At 37.4% G+C, this 14,170-nt stretch overlaps 1 protein-coding gene across 1 annotated transcript in view; it reads right to left on the bottom strand.

The window, feature by feature from the left end:
• Positions 1–14,170, bottom strand: part of CUBN (cubilin) — a 142,745-nt gene that overhangs the window by 29,536 nt on the left and 99,039 nt on the right. Inside the window, exons 48-54 of the mRNA XM_058833158.1 lie at positions 12,747–12,928; positions 11,045–11,216; positions 10,276–10,482; positions 7,171–7,320; positions 6,199–6,320; positions 4,141–4,366; positions 2,049–2,236 (exon numbers count right to left, since the gene is read on the bottom strand). Coding sequence (XP_058689141.1) covers positions 2,049–2,236; positions 4,141–4,366; positions 6,199–6,320; positions 7,171–7,320; positions 10,276–10,482; positions 11,045–11,216; positions 12,747–12,928 — 1,247 coding nt within the window. The remainder of the gene's footprint in view (positions 1–2,048; positions 2,237–4,140; positions 4,367–6,198; positions 6,321–7,170; positions 7,321–10,275; positions 10,483–11,044; positions 11,217–12,746; positions 12,929–14,170) is intronic.

The raw sequence follows: 14,170 nt of genomic DNA, 5'->3' as shown, positions 1-14,170 counted from the left end.
CTGCAAGTAGTGAGTCACAGTGAATAACTTAGGTTGCCAGGGACCTCTGAAGGGCATCTTGATGCCATTTGATTGAACCCTTGCTAGTAACAGAGCAAATGTAGATCAGATCCAGGGGACAAGAGAAAAACATTTTATGCATATCATTACCTACTTTCATTTTGTCTCTGCATACTTAACTCCACACAACCTATGAATATGCATGAAATCCTTGTGTTATTCAGTAAATAAAAATCAAAGCTGTCATGCTAGGGTAATATATAGGCATCAGATAGTACCTAGTGATGCTAATAATTTTTTTTCTATTTTGCGTTCACTTTTTCAATGACAAGTATCAAATCAAGTAAAGAGTTACTAAAATAATAAAATTAAATATATATATATAATAAAGAAAAAAAAGTGATGTTTTAAAGTATTACTACAACTGTACAAATAGCCAGTTGAAGCTCAATCAAACCATGCATCCTAAAAAGCACATGGACATTTAGGTAGGTATTTAAGTGAAATCCTCTTCAGGTAATTACTTAAATATGTGCTTGAGGCTCACAGTTTAAGTGCTGAATTTCAGGACACATGTAAAATGAAACATAGGTATAAATGTTTGATGTTCCTAAACATTTAAATATTTTCCTGAATCAGAGTGTTTATTGACAGGATTTAAAGTGTCTGTTTAAATAATGAATTATTTAATAAAAAAAAAAAGTTGTTGATGTGTTTGAACAGTTTTTTACTGTAGTTTATACCAAAAATATATCATATCTGATTCTTAAAATAATGTGTTTGGAGGAAATTGAGTGGAACTAGTACAACCATATGAAACTGTGATTTCTCCAAGCGACCATCCTAGAAAGGAAAGGGTTAGCCAAGGGTTAGTCTGTATGAGTGAATCACCTCATTCATGTGACCAGGTGTTTGAGGCAATGGATGCCCGAAGGATTACTTTATAGTTTATAGCCCAGCCAAGGTTTTGCAAAGTCACTAAGTCACTATTGATTTTGGATTACACTCTTCTGGCTGCTCAGTTTGGAATAAATGGAAGAAACTCACATTGTTCTACAGCTTTTCAGACAGTTTCATACATTTCAAATTAGATATTTGGAAAAGGAAGTGGTCATCAAAATTTCAGATTTTTCTCTATGGAGAAAATCACCAATTGACGTAGTTTTGTTTATGTCATTGAGGGCAGTTTAGGAATTTAAAATGAAATACTTTTACTGAGTGGCATTAAGACTTTTATATTAATGAAATGTATCGTAACATTGCATCAATTAATTGCTGGAGCAGGTTATGAAAAGACAAATCGAATAGCAGTGGGTTTTTTTTCACAGCCTTAAAAAATGAGTGCAACCACGATCTGTAAGTCGGCTGGTATAGATCAGATGTACAGCTACTCAAGTCTTCCTACATGTTCAAAAATTATCTTTGCCCTTTATTTCAAGTGGGAGTTGTATTGCTGTGGAGAAAATGAGCATAAAACCACTGAACATATGCCAAATGCCTGAAAAAAAAATGACACTGAAAAATTCAAGACATGTCCACTCTATTCTATTGCTTTGAAAACAATGGCTCTTGACAACATATGAAAGACCAGATTGCTATCTTTGTTTCTGGAGATTAAAAAAAGAAGTACAACTGGGACAGTCTAAATTCTTATAAAGAAGATTGGTAGAATTATAGTGTAAAATTAATGGGATTTTCTTCACTGGAGTAATTTAAGAAAACTTTTCTTTATACTTTATTTTCTTATTATTTTCTTCTCCTTCTGAAATAATATATGCCTTTTTCATGTTTTTCATTTCTGGGGATGTGTGTAGGCTGATGGGACCCTGCTGGAGATGGAACCTCAAAAACCTATGAAAATTAAAATTTTATACAGGCCGGTTTACAAAGCATGCAGAAAATGGACTGTATGATACAAGGACTTCAGTTTACATTTCCCAAGTTTTGTGCCTTGACAGTCCAAACCATAAAAAATAAAAAAACAGGATTCTGAAATCATGACTTCTTAAAACACTGCTCTGCTGATATAACCTCAACAATTATTTTACCTTCACGTAACTGGTCTGGCAGCTTCCATTGCTATCTGGAATCTGGAAGTTACTGTGGAAGTTCATCTCCAAGTGTTTGCTTTCATGCGTAATGATGGTCCAGGTGCATCTGCTGTTCATGGGAAAGTTTTGGGGCCAATGAGGGGACTTGATTGTACCATTATCTGAATGAATGATTCCACCACAGCCTGGAAAAAATGGCAACAGATGGGAAAAACGTTCAAATATTTTTGAGAGGTGTTCAGCTTTAAATGGTTGTTTGCTTCTGTGGCTGCAAAAGTGAGAGTGGAAAGCCCTGATACTCACTGAGACTTCATTCACCCCTTTTGATTTTCTTTCTCCCACCCCTGCAGCAGGGAGGCAGTTACACTCTTTGACTTCACTATATTTTCTTCACAAGCTCATTCTTGCCACTTCATAGCCTTTTCCAAGGTCATCTATATACTCCTGACAATTTCAACTGAATATCGTTTTGAAAGAATTCAGGGGTCAGGAATACATCTGAGACTGTGCAGGTTTCTCCCCACACCTCACTGCATGCACATTGTGACAGACAGCCTTTCAGAAAAGTACTCTAGGGAAGAAAATCAGTCTACTGATATATCCTTTTTTCTTCTCACTCTTAAACATGCAAATATTGAAGTTCCACATGTGAATCTATTCAAGCTACATCCGTTTACCCAGGGCAAAATGGTGACTTCCCCAGCCTAGGCAGCCCTGTGGATTTCAGTGGGATTATGGGATGGGCTGAAAAACATGCTTCAAAAATTGCTAACAGATTCATTTATAAAGAGGAATAGTAATGAATGGTCATGGCCCTTCGGCAGCTCATGACTTTACACAGAACAAGTTTAGTTGATTTGAAACATATTTGCAAATACTGTGCCAAGAATAATTTGTTAGGGCTATGCATACAATACCAGCAGCCCCTTATTATTTCAGATACAGTGTAGTAGACAGATGAATAAGGAGTAAAAAATAAAGGAATTGTAACATCCTACTGTTTTTTCTCTTAATTTAAAAAATATATAATAGGCTTAAAAAGAAGATATTATTTTTCATTTTTCCCTGTTAGAAATGGCAATTGTGTTTGGAAGGATGTGAAGCCAAGTTTTGGTCACACATACAGAATGCAGACCTGGAGATTCTCAGTGAACAAATGAGAAGAAAGCTGAAAAAAGTAAACTAGGTGTATATAGAAATGAAAACTTTCAGAGAGAATACTGCCTATGCACATGGCACATGTAGGCTAATGTCTACTACACCATTGAAGAGTGGGGCTACATTGCACATGAAATCTCAGGGACAGTAGGGAACAGTGTCAAAAACTTGCTAAAATGACAGTGTATTCATGCAAGCACAGACTTGATATTTAAGAAGACACTCTATCAACTAATTGTGTGAATATAGCTACATCACTAGTGGACAAAAAGATGATCAGGATCAGCCAGAAGGTTTGCAGATGGAGGTGACACTAGGAAGCATATGCCAGCTCTGTACTGAGCCAGGAAGGCACAGTAATTTCTGCCCTGCTATCATGTGCCACATCTACACTTACCTTTTGTCCTTCAATAACTTCCTGAAGTACACTGCACAAATAGTGAGCTACAGAGTGATGATAATTTCAAGAGAAGGAAGGATGCTTTGAGAAATGTACCATTCAATACTGCGTGTATACCACCTTCAAAAGTGCACCAACATCTCCATCACAGTGCAAGAGTTCTAGGCTCTTGCACTGTTGTCACGTCCTCTTTGAGATGTTCTGTCTGCCTCTCTGTTTTGGAACTCATTTCTTCCTAGTTTTGTTTAAACCAAATCAAACTGCGGAACAATAGTTATTCATGAAGTGAAATGTCTCATAGTCCTTGACAATAGATACAACTTCTGGGAGGGTAATGTGAGTGGTATCAATTTACAGCCATCAAGAAACTGCCAGTAGGAGGTTTAAAAAGAACAAAATTGATCCAAATTTGAATTCATTGTGTAAGATCAGAAAGCACTGGATTAACACTTGATTTTTTTAGTAGTGACATCTTTCGAGGATCCTAAAGATGATGGCATGTCTTTCTTTTGTTCTTTCATGCAAACTTACCTAAAGATTCTGCTGTCCATGTTGCATAAAAGCCACCTCCTTGAACTGAGTGATCAGAATTAAAGATGATGACTAGCTTGTTGGAACCAGACTGAATAGTCCCAGGTGAGGTGTTTCCACAATATTGTCCTATGACAGGAGAGCCTGGAGAGCCACCATTCAGGATAGTAACAGAATCCCACTTACAAAGTGAATGATTTTCAATCTGGAAGGCTGTAAAAGTAAGCTGCAACACACAAAGGTGACATTCAGGTACTAAAACCAGACATTCTAGGGGAAGGTTTAGAGTAACTCCAGGCAGATCCTGTGGCCATCGTGGTACAATGATTTCTGAGAACACTCAGAAATCTGATCCTCACTTCATGATGCTTTCTGCAAGTACTGATTGGGATCTTGGCACTATAAGTAACAGTAGCTACTTAGCTTGAAGACAAGATGTGGAAGAGGAATTCATAGGTTCAAAACTGGCATCACTGTGTCTTAACCATGTTTGAAACTAATTATGTGCTTCAAAACAGTGTTGAATATGTACAGGTGTTGAATCACTTTCCCGCATTTAAAGTTTCTGTTCATTAAATATATCTAGCTCTGCAAGCAGAAAGCCTTGGATATTTTTTTTCTTCCTATTATTTTGAATCAATGCACTAACAGTTGCTAAAAATAATGTTTGTTTCCACCAAAACAGAAACAGTTCCGTGGTTCGTTCCTGTGGGCCTGGATGCATCACATAAACAGACTGGGCTGGACAGGCAGCTCCTGACCCTGTCTCCCTCCCACACTGATTCCATTTGTCCTTGGAGAGATATGCTTACTGGGATTTCCAGTTCAAACATTTAGATTGCTGATCCTGTAGACTCCTGGATTTGTTGATGCTGAAATAGTGATGTACACTAGTTACTGCCTGGCCCTGTTTCCATAAGTTTTGGGACTTTTTAACCAGTTTCAATAGCAGGATCTTTGTAGAAAAGTTTAGCAAACACACAGGATTTTTTTTTCCTGTACCTTTTGTGCATCTTCATTTCCAAAAGAACCTGTCTAGCTGTAATAGTTTAAATTCAGAACTTTCCCAGCAACTGAAACTGGCAGCTTATACTGGAAAAAATTAGTCTGCCTTCACTGAGCATGCTGCTATTCAGTCCTTTCAAAACAGAAATCTGCTTTCATCTGATTAAAATTAGTTCTGCTTTAAACTAGTTTGTGGATTAAATAGAAATCTTGTGTTCTACTAAAATAATCCTGTATTCCCTGAAATAAGTACTTAGGCAGTGGTCAGAATATCATGTAGCAGAAAAATTAGGACTGTAGGTCTTAATTTCTAATCTCTGTAGTTGTAAACAAGGAAAACATGATAGGGAAAGTAATAAAAGATATTACATATGAAAATCTGCAATATGTTCCCATAAAACTGCTTTTCAGATATTTTTCTGACTCAGACCATAAATGTCACTGATTGTAGCTGTGATTGAAAGAATCAGTCAAATAATTCAATGAATTAAGTTTTGTACTGCTTGTTCATAGAAGTGCTTAGATTGGTCTATCAGGAGTTTAACTCAAGAAAGCAGCACCTCAGGCAGACCTTTAATACTTATTGGGAAATTGGAACAACATTTCATTGACGTAATTTGTACCAGAAATCATATTATGTTTCAGACTAACTAGTAAGACACAAAAGTAACTTTCTAGTGGCTTGAAACTTTCCTACTGAGAAGAAAAATCTTCATCCTCATGTTTATTCTCATGATAGTGAGAATATCCACGAACATCTACTAAAATGAGTTGTTTCAGTTTTGTAAACACAGGAAGTCATTGTTTAAAGGAGAAGCCAATGCTGTTTTGAGGTCAAGTTATATTTTTCTTGTCCTTCTATTTTTCAGAAAGGACAACCTTCAAACAGTTTTGTTGTGTTATCTTCATTCCCTCTTTTAGGTAAAATCAGTGGGAAGATATTTAATTATTCCACATTTCTGATTTTCCAAATTGTCTCAAATCTGTTCCTCAAAACTCAGAAGCTAGTTCTCACACCGTCTGCTGTGCACACAATTGTGACATGTTACTCACAGTGATGGTTTCACCTTCAGGGGCTTCCAACACCCAGGAGCAGTGATTCAGATTGCTGTAAGGCTCTGGGTAGTTAGGGCTTGAGATAACTCCCCTTTCACCTGACTGTACCCCACCACAGGCTGCAGAAAAAAAAGTAACATTTCAACACATTTTCAGAACAGAACACTATAATCAAATGAATGGAAAATCATTCAGCTTGTAATAGTAATAAAATATATTTAAGATGTACTGATAGAGTTAAAAATGAACACTTTGTCTGGGAAATTCCAAGTTTTAAAATCTTTGTCATTGAATACTGAGTAAAAGGATGCAATGACCTTGAAACTTTGGATTTATTGTGATACTTAATATAACTCTTCAAAACCTTTGCCAGCTGACACTTACATCTGCCTCTTCCACCTTATCATTCGTTTATCTCAGTCTTAAGCAAACCAGTGCCATCCCTGGATCAACACAATGAAGTAAAAAAGTTTCTGATGTGTCTAAATAAGTCCCAAGGCTAAATTCAGCTGTGACAGGATGAGTAGCTGTTCTGGCACATAAATGGCAAAGTGGTGTAATTTGCACTGATATGGCTTCAAGTGGATTTCAAAATGAGTGCAAAGGTTCAAGCAGCAGAATGCATCTCAGCTCTGCTAGCACTCCAGAGACCTATCTGAAGTAAGTCAAACTTGGCTGGCATTACCTGTTATGTCCCTATTCCCAAGAGCAACCAGCTGCTCTGAGCATTGCAAAATCTCAAATGCGGTTTGGGGATTGCCAACAGTGAGACAGAAAATAAATCTGAGCGTTCAACTGTTAGCACATACTTCCTTCAGAAGATATAAATAGTGGCTAGCACTGTGTAACTTTTGAGAACCTCTTTGAGAGGTGGTCCCATCTTGACTATTCTCCCTATCACCAAATGACTGGCAACATTCCCCAGAAGTGCCTCAGTCAGCCAAGGCAGCAGTCTATCGAGCCATTTACCTTCAAATGTGTAATGGGCCAAGAATCCTTTATCTTCTGTGTTTTCATCACTGACAAAGTGTACCCAGACGTGGGGAGCAGCTATAACTAGTGGCACAGATGGTGCAGCCTGACCACAAAGTCTGGCTATTAGTTCTCCATCAGCATCCCCTAAGCAAAGAAAGGGAAAAAAAAAACAAACACAGCACTTTTTGAGTCCTGAAAGAGCTACAGTAACATAAAGGAATAGTGCAAACATGCAATTCATTGTGTTTTGACAAGAAAACAGAGAAGAGTACATATCACACTTAGTAACTGATTATTTCTTATGGATATAAGCAGAGTGTTGCAGTTCATTGTTGGGATCTAAATCTTGGCAACAAGAAAGTTCTCTCCAAAGCTATATCAATGATCCTTTCAATACCCTGGTCTCCTTTTCTCCTCTTCCTGCCCTCCTGCACACTTTCATATTTTCTATCAGACATATCAGAAACACAAAATCCTCACTGTTCTGCCTCAAAACTACAGACCTTTTGGGGCAGAACAGTGGAAAGAGATGGCCAAGGACTGTATCACATGGACACCTATTGAACCTTCGTTCTTGTGACATCCTCATTAAAGTCAACAGGGATTTTGAGTTTTCTACTGTATAGGGATGTGCACCATCCATGAACTGTCATCACTATATTAATAGTGGGCATCTCTTTCCCAGGGAACTCAACATATTGTTCTCTGTACGACAAAAAAAAATTAAAAAAAATAAGCCAGCATTTGCTGAAATCCTTGAAGTCTAAAAGCCCTTCCTCATGATATGCAAGCAATGCCATTCCTAAGTTCACTTCTCTAATAATAGCAGGTTGCTGGTCTTAAAAATCTCCATTCAAAAGCAATTCCTAACTCTGCACAAAGTACAGGCCATTCTTGTGAAGAAGGCAGTAGAGCAAGAGGGGGAAATTTTGGGTGCTCCTCAAAGCCTTTCAGAGTTGCTCCAAGTCACGGGTTGGTTGAGTAACTTCCTGTTTCTGTCATATGCAAGTAACATAGCCACCATTTGAAATGCCTTGAAGCACAAGGATGAAAAGGGACATATAATGAAATTCTATCATGGTACAAACTGAGAATGGTACAAATTGTCTTGATAACATGCACTAAAATTATATTGAGCTATACAAGCAGAAGACAATAATTATAAATTCTCTCTCAGGAAAACGTAGTAATAACTGCTTTTAGAATTACTATGTGAAATGCATTTTCTTTTTTGTACATTTTATGAGGTGATTGATTATGTGACAGATATCACCCAGGTTACTCAATCTCTTCAGTGTGAAAAGTGACTCCAATCATTGCTTTCATGAATGGCCAGCTGGCCAGAGATCTAGACTGTTAAACAGAAAAAGTAAACAGAAATATTGTGCTGTAACATTTCATTCAAAGTGAAGGGAATGGTCTGAAAAACAAAATTAAGAGTCTTCCACAACAGCCAAAAGTTAGGAGTATATTTCATCATAGCAATATGCTCAGCTGTATTATCATGTACAACCTACATGCACGTGCATGATAATTTAATAACTTAATACCTTAATATCTTACCCTAAAAAATTTGAAATATTTGTTCCATCTATTTAGCTTAAATATTAGTCAATTCTGCTTTTAAAATTTTTTATTTGAGTACCATGAAGTGTGTTGTATCATGCACAAAACAATTTTGGGCATCACAAAATAATTTTGCACAACTCAGATCCACTTGGGGTCTCTTGGGTAACTTCAAGTAGAGTTGGACCTTTCCCTAACTACAGTATCTGCTGTGTCAAGACTATTAAATAGCACCTGCCTGTGTTTAGTGGTATTCTGAACTACTGCATCTCAGTGCTCATTAAGTGTTACTTGTTCATACTCATTCATACACAGATGAATGAGAATATTCTGCTTTTGATACCAGGCTAGCTGGGAAACTGGAGGTCCACTAGTAGTGCTAAAATGGACACTGCTATTTAGATGACAAAACTGTGTAGAACAAAGCAAGACTTCACTTTCTTTCCTTTTCTTTGATTGTCTTACCTGGAGGCCTGAGGTTCATGATAAAGTGGGAGTGGCAGGAATGGATGAGTAACAAAGCAAATGTATCATACTGTTTCTTTCTCTGAGCTGTTTTTTTTTATTATTTCCCAGCTCCATGCATACATGGGAGAGAACTGCTAGGCTACAGAGCTGTGCAGGGTCTGGCTCTACACAGGACAAACTAATGCTGTACAACCAAAAGCTCTTGCTCAAATGAGTGCAAATAAGGATGAGACAGATTCCTGCTCTCAATCTTTTCACATGTTTTGGAAAGAACTTCCTGGTAAATTAAAACTTGCTCTCTCTGGGACTCACAGGTACAGCCTTTCCACAAAGAAGACAGCTGCAGCTTTCATATTATACTTGGCATTACCTGAGCGGCTTTCCTGTGGCATTTCCAGTTGCTTGCTCTTGTGGATAAAGATGCTCAAATATGCAAGGATATCACTGGTGCATTAATCCTGTGACTATTTTTTTTTCCTTTAAAATACTTCAATATGTGTTTTGCAATACTTCAAATGTGTTTTGCAATGTATTCTCATTGGAAATATGGATTTTTTTTTTTTGGAGAGTCATCTTACAGAACACAAAAATGGATCTGAAGTGGGTGTGCAGTCCAGAGGTTATGAATAATTAAAACGTTCTTTACTCCATTCCTGCTGTCCCTGGAGACATTTCAGGACCAGGGAAAGAATTGGGAATGGACCAAATAAATTGTTTCGATGACTGAAAATGCCATCTCTCAAGGCAGATGAAGTGAAATTCATATTGTCCCTTGTAAAGAGAGAATCAGGTGAGTATTGCAAACAGCAAAACTATTTATCCCCTCAAGATGTCTATCCAGTTTCCCATTTTCTCCCCTGAAAGAACAGGTGACCAAATCCATACATCCATTTCTCTGGTAGTGAAATCCCAGTTCTGATCATGGAAGGCATGACATGAACACTCTCAAATGTACAGATTCTACAAAAGCCACTCCCTGCAAATATGAATGAGATTTGGCACAAACAGAGTTGTATAACCAGAATCTTGATAGGCTTTATCCATTCTCCTGCTGAACATACAAACCTATTCGTAGCTCTAGGTAGTCATATTGGCAGTTCTGGTGATGTTCCAAGTGGAAATCCTCAAAAGATATGTAAATGGATGAATTATAGTGAGAGGGATTTTCAATGGTCCATTCACAGTTCAAGTTGCTTGTGTAATTTCTGATGCCATCATAACCAGGAGAAGAGAAATTCCCACCTGCATATGCCATAAGGGTTCCACCACAAACTGCAGAAACAAAATATGGTTTATTTAAAAGTAGTAACAATTCTTGTATGGGCAGAAATTTCTTATTGGAAAATAAGTTCAAAAGACTCAAGGCTATAGTAGTAAGGCTCTGACAGTTATCTCCTCTCTGGAGGCTGAGTTTGCAAAAGCAGGTTAGCTGCACTCTTTCACAAGCTACAATAAACTCATTACCCCCCTGAGTAATAAGGAAGCACTTGAATTATCCAATTTGTACAGCACTATGCTTTTTGAAACTTTTCATGGAATAAGGCCACTTCAGACCATCTCTTACTCAAGACTAAGTACAAAAAAATAAATCAGTAGGGACAGCGGGGACTATGATCCATACAGGGGCACATGAAGTCCATTGCTCACAGAGATTCTCCATTTTTTTCCAAGTTCTTTCAGCTAATTAAAGATAAATATCTATTCCCATCCAGAGATGAAAGAGAAAATGGGTATTAGAGATTTGTTATCTGTTTAGGTATTTTTTTTTAATATATGTGCCAGCTATGAAATGACTCCCTAGAGATAAATCACTTAAGTCAAAAACATACACTACCTGCATCTTCACTAGAGGTATATGAGACACTGAAGCCTCTGGCTGCACGGGACATATCTGTCACCAAAATGACTTTCATTGTGTTTCCAGTGGATTTCACCTCAGTGCCTGGATTTACCTCCCCACACAGCTTGGCCAGTTGGGGAGAGTTTTGCCCAAGGCCATTGTAAACCTGTGGGGTCAAAATAAACTTTTATGACACCAATATACAGTCTTATGAGCATCTCCTGTATCATTTAACAGTATTTACCGTTTTTAATACAAAATTCCCTGATGTCCCTCACAAGGGGTTAGTTCTCAAATCTACCCAAACTTTGGAACAAATGTTCATTGCCTCGAGTGGATGAGGCCCTGAAGTAAACATCAAAAATAACCTGCTTATTTTGGTGAAATACAAACATATTCTCTTTCTCACTCTCTCTCTCCCCTTTTTCAAGCAGAAAGTGAATTTTTTTAATTGAGAAGAACACTATGTTTTAACTCAATATTTATATATTCACTTAATAATGCCAGCTACTGATCATATTAATTTAAAATCATCATCTTTGTATTCTTCTTAAAGCCAACATCAGCTTTATCAAAATCTTCTCCAACAAACTGAGTGTTGGTGGACATTTCTGATTATTTCAAACATTTCACTTTGTGATGATCCAGAGATATTTTGCTCTGTTTCCTTCATACACCCTTTAGCATAAGAATTAATTTTCTTCTTTCTACTCTGCAGTGCAAGCGAGGCAGAAATGATGTTTCCCACTGAGACTTGGAGTATATTAGAGTACTGAAGGCATAAAAGCTGGCAGGAAAAATTTTCCTTTTTAGAGATCATTAACTGATAAAAAGCCAGCTCCCAAAGGTTTGTCTAAAGCATCTGTGAAGAAAAACAGGGGAAACCTCGTCTACAAACCTCAAGGGATGAATAACTACTTCAGACCCCCATGCTTGTGCAGGAATTGGCTTCTGATCATCCTACAGTTAATTCGTGTGTTTGCACTGCTTATCTGAACAAGTGGGAAGCTAAACTCTACCTCACATTCCTTCAATGTCAGAGAGGAATCATATTTTTGAGGCGTTTGTACACCTGATCAGGCTCAGATCTGCATGTCAGGCTTGGTTTTTTTTCACTAAATAACCAGAAATCAAAAATAAACATGATAAAATAACCAATATTTACCTTTTTTTGAGATGGAGAGTGATATATAAGTAAAGTTTCCCGGGGTTCCCCTATCTTTAGTTCAGATAGTTTAGTTTGGCCATTTGCTGCAATTTCTGTCTTTTTCTTCTTTTTTTTAATTGACAGCAAAAAGTAACAAGAGCAGTTAACAATAGAATATATAGAAGTAACAGCTTCCAGTCAATAAAACCTGGAACTGACTGATGGATTTTGCTTGCACAGAAAAGACACATTGAAAACTTTCAAAAACCCCAGATTTTTTTTTGTCATAATTGATAAAAAGACAACTCCAGTGATTCCTTTAAGTCTTCTGCTCTGCCTAGGCCACAATTCCAAAATTTCTATATCCAAAACAACCAGATGAATTTAGATGCTCTACAGAGATAGCTTTCTCTCATTTCCCCAGTTTAAATGATGATTTGTCTTAAAATCATATATAGACCTATAAGTGAATTTTCACTTTATTAGGTCCATTAATTCTCCATAAAGGGATTAGGAAGAGCAGTTTCTGACTCTACACCCAATACTCACAGCCACATAATCTGATGAGCAGCTCCAGTGCTCTTCAGTTTTCATGTCATTAAAGGTTAGGGTCACACGTCGGCCTTCTTCCACTGTGATCCTCCATTCACACACTCGGTTATGTGGGTATAGGTTGGGATAGTTTGGTGAAGTAAATGTTCCAACAGGTGCAGTAAGATCCCCACCACATTCTGAAATATCCAAATATTGGTACATTTCTCAGAGCAAAGCACTGCTTATAGAATTATAGCAAAAAAAAAATCAATGTTGTGAGAAAATAAGATCCTCAGAGGCTGGTTTGATCAGCCTACCCTGTCCATGTATTTGTCTAAACAGCCAAGTTCCTGCCAGTCTCTGTCAGTCAGTCATAAAAACAGTTGAGTATTAACTGGCCGTAGCAACTCCTTTTAGTCTAATTGTTAATATTTCCTTCTCTGAAGGGCCCATGCCAGACTTCAGAAGCCTGGGTGACCCATAGGCTTTGATGCCATATGATACAAGCCTCTCATTGTGACAAGATCTAGACATTTCTGACTTCCAGAGGACTGAGCAGAGCTACACAGATCAAGCAGGGTGTTAGAGTGGCTAATGATGTAAGATGTATTTTTCATATTCTGATTAACAGGTAGAGAAAAGTTTTTAGGTATTTTAAGCAACACTTTTCATTATGGTTATTTTTGTTTTTCCTATCTTTGTTATGAGTATCAAACTGTGCTGTGAGGAAGGAACTCTGAAGGTCTTGGATACAGAATACATTTTTTCTGAAAATTATGATAGAATTTTACCAACTTACCCTCGGTAGCCTTTTAAAATAGAGAGATATTGTTTAATGGTGTGTAGTAGAAGTCCCTTTCCTTACACTCACAGATTCTACAGAATAGTCATATCTCTGCATTCACCTGAAATAAATTTTTTGGTAAAAGATTTTCTCTTCTAAGTTTGCATAACAGGATCCTAGAAGTGGAATAACATTCTTTTGGAGTTTGTTTTCCCTTCTGTTGTTTTACTGCAGAATCAAACATGAAGAAAGCTTTCAGCTGAACTTTTAAATGATCTGGAAGGACTTCAGAAGGGTTGGAAGGAGATTTTTCAACATGACTACTGCAAAGAATTTCTAAAAAAGTAGCCATATTTGGTAGGACAAGCATTGCATGGACATTGAAGACTGTGAAAGAAGTGTGAAGCAGTCCGTGTCCTCAGTCCTAATTAAGGCAGTTCTTTGAAGTCATTGTGCTCAGGAAAAGGGGCAATGAACATGAATTGAAACACATGAAATTTCACCTGAACACATGAAAACATTTTTCCCAATGAGGGTCACTGGATACGAGAATAAGTTGATCTTGCTTATCAAGAGGGATATGGGAAGGGTATGTCAGGACATCCCTCAACTGACTGTTGAAGAAAAAAGGTGTGGAAGAGTGTGTTTCCTTGTG

The sequence above is a fragment of the Poecile atricapillus genome, chromosome 2 (genome assembly GCF_030490865.1).
Source record: "Poecile atricapillus isolate bPoeAtr1 chromosome 2, bPoeAtr1.hap1, whole genome shotgun sequence".
NCBI classification, from domain to species: domain Eukaryota; kingdom Metazoa; phylum Chordata; class Aves; order Passeriformes; family Paridae; genus Poecile; species Poecile atricapillus.
The sequence above is the reverse complement of the archived record's forward strand: the minus strand, read 5'-3'. Positions and strand labels throughout refer to the sequence as shown.